This window comes from Nothoprocta perdicaria, unplaced genomic scaffold (assembly GCF_003342845.1).
Source record: "Nothoprocta perdicaria isolate Ctin4 unplaced genomic scaffold, notPer1 scaffold_314, whole genome shotgun sequence".
NCBI classification, from domain to species: Eukaryota; Metazoa; Chordata; class Aves; order Tinamiformes; family Tinamidae; genus Nothoprocta; species Nothoprocta perdicaria.
Window position 1 is genome coordinate 255,814 of NW_020455549.1, and position 1,590 is coordinate 257,403.

The following is a 1,590-nucleotide window of genomic DNA, read 5'->3' on the forward strand; positions in this document are numbered from 1 at the left end:
GGGGCCAAAAAGTGGTGCTGGCGACAGCTTTTACACTACGGCACTAACACGCTTTCCGTCGAAGACACGTTACTCCACCAAACACTACTATAACAATGTTTCTTTATAAAAAAAATTAAAATTAAAATAAAATTATGGCATAATATATGTGAAAAGCACCTGAAATACATTCAACTTTCATCTTTGTAACAACTTCAAGTTTTTTTTTTTTTCTTTCTTTCTGTCTTCTTTCTGTCCATCACCCTTTTTGGAAGCAAATACCTGACACAGCTTTGTCTTAAGTCTGCAAAAAAAAGCTCTTAAAAAAAATCTCCTTTTCCTTTTCCGAGAAGATAAAAAGAGTTTTTTTTTTAAAAAAAAACACATTCATTTTTTTTTCTTTTCGTTTTCTGAGGTAATTATTTTCCTGAGTAGTTAAAAAAAAGGAAGCAAAACGGAACGGAAATCCTACATACCTTACAAAAATAAAAATGAGGTCTAGGGTATTAAACACTCTACATCGTTGCACCCCCAAGACCCTCCATCCTGGGTCCCGCCTCCCCACGAGAGAAGCCCCTCGGGGCGCAGGATGAGTCCGTGACGGCGCCCGAGGGGGAAACGGCTGCGGGCGCCGCATCCAGGAGAAGGGGAAATTCCCATGGGAAGCAGGGGGGGACGGAGCGGAGGCGGGAGGCTCGCGTGGCCGCCGCGGGCCGTTAATAAATAGATTCTCCTGAGCGGGGCGGCGCGGCGGGAGCGGGCGGCGCTCAGTGCCGCGAGCCGTACAGCTTGTCCCACTCGGCCAGCAGGTCGAGCTCGGAGGCGGAGGCGGCCGGGCGCACCTTGCCCAGGGCGCTCTCCAGGTCCTCGAAGGAGGCGGCGCGCGGCGGCCCGCGCAGCGCGGCGGCGCCCGCCTGCTGGCACAGCTGCAGCAGCTCGCCGCCCGAGAAGCCCTCGGTGCGCTGCACGAGCGCGGCCAGCTGCCGCTCGCCCAGCCCGCAGCCCTGCCGCGCCAGCGCCTGCTGCAGGATGTGGCGCCGCGCGGCGCCGTCGGGCGGCGGCAGGTAGAAGCGGCGGGCGAAGCGGCGCCGCGCCGCCTCGTCGAGCGCGCCAGGCCGCCGCGTGCTGCCGATGACCAGCACGCGCCGCTCGCCCGCGCTCGCCGCCGCCTCGTCCAGGTAGGAGAGCAGCTGCGACTTGAGGCGGCCGCCGTCGGGCGCCGCCAGCAGCGCGTCCGCCTCGCTGATGAGCACCACGGCGGGCTGCCGGCAGCTGGCCGCCACGAAGACGGCCCGCAGCACCGTCTCGGCCTCCGCTTTCCACGTGGAGAGCAGCGCGGCGCCGCTGAGCCGCAGCAGCCGCCCGCCCAGCTGCGTGGAGATGCAGCGGCTCAGCAGCGTCTTGCCGCCGCCGCGCGGCCCGAAGAGCAGCACGGTGCGGGGCGGCCGCCCGGCGCCGCCGTACGCGCCGGGGCGCAGCATGGGCCACACCAGCTCCTCCTCGATGGCCGCCTTCAGCGAGAGCGGCCCCGCCACGTCGGCCCACTGCACGGGCGGGCCGCCCTCCAGCACCATCTTGCCACCGTCCGACAGCTCCAGGGCGAGCGGGTCG

At 62.3% G+C, this 1,590-nt stretch overlaps 1 protein-coding gene across 1 annotated transcript in view; it reads right to left on the reverse strand.

The window, feature by feature from the left end:
- Window positions 1-746: 746 nt before the first annotated feature.
- The window catches only part of FIGNL2 (fidgetin like 2), a 2,049-nt gene continuing 1,205 nt past the window's right edge, over window positions 747-1,590 (reverse strand). Inside the window, exon 2 of the mRNA XM_026042808.1 lies at window positions 747-1,588. Within this exon, the coding sequence (XP_025898593.1) occupies window positions 747-1,588 (842 nt within the window). The remainder of the gene's footprint in view (window positions 1,589-1,590) is intronic.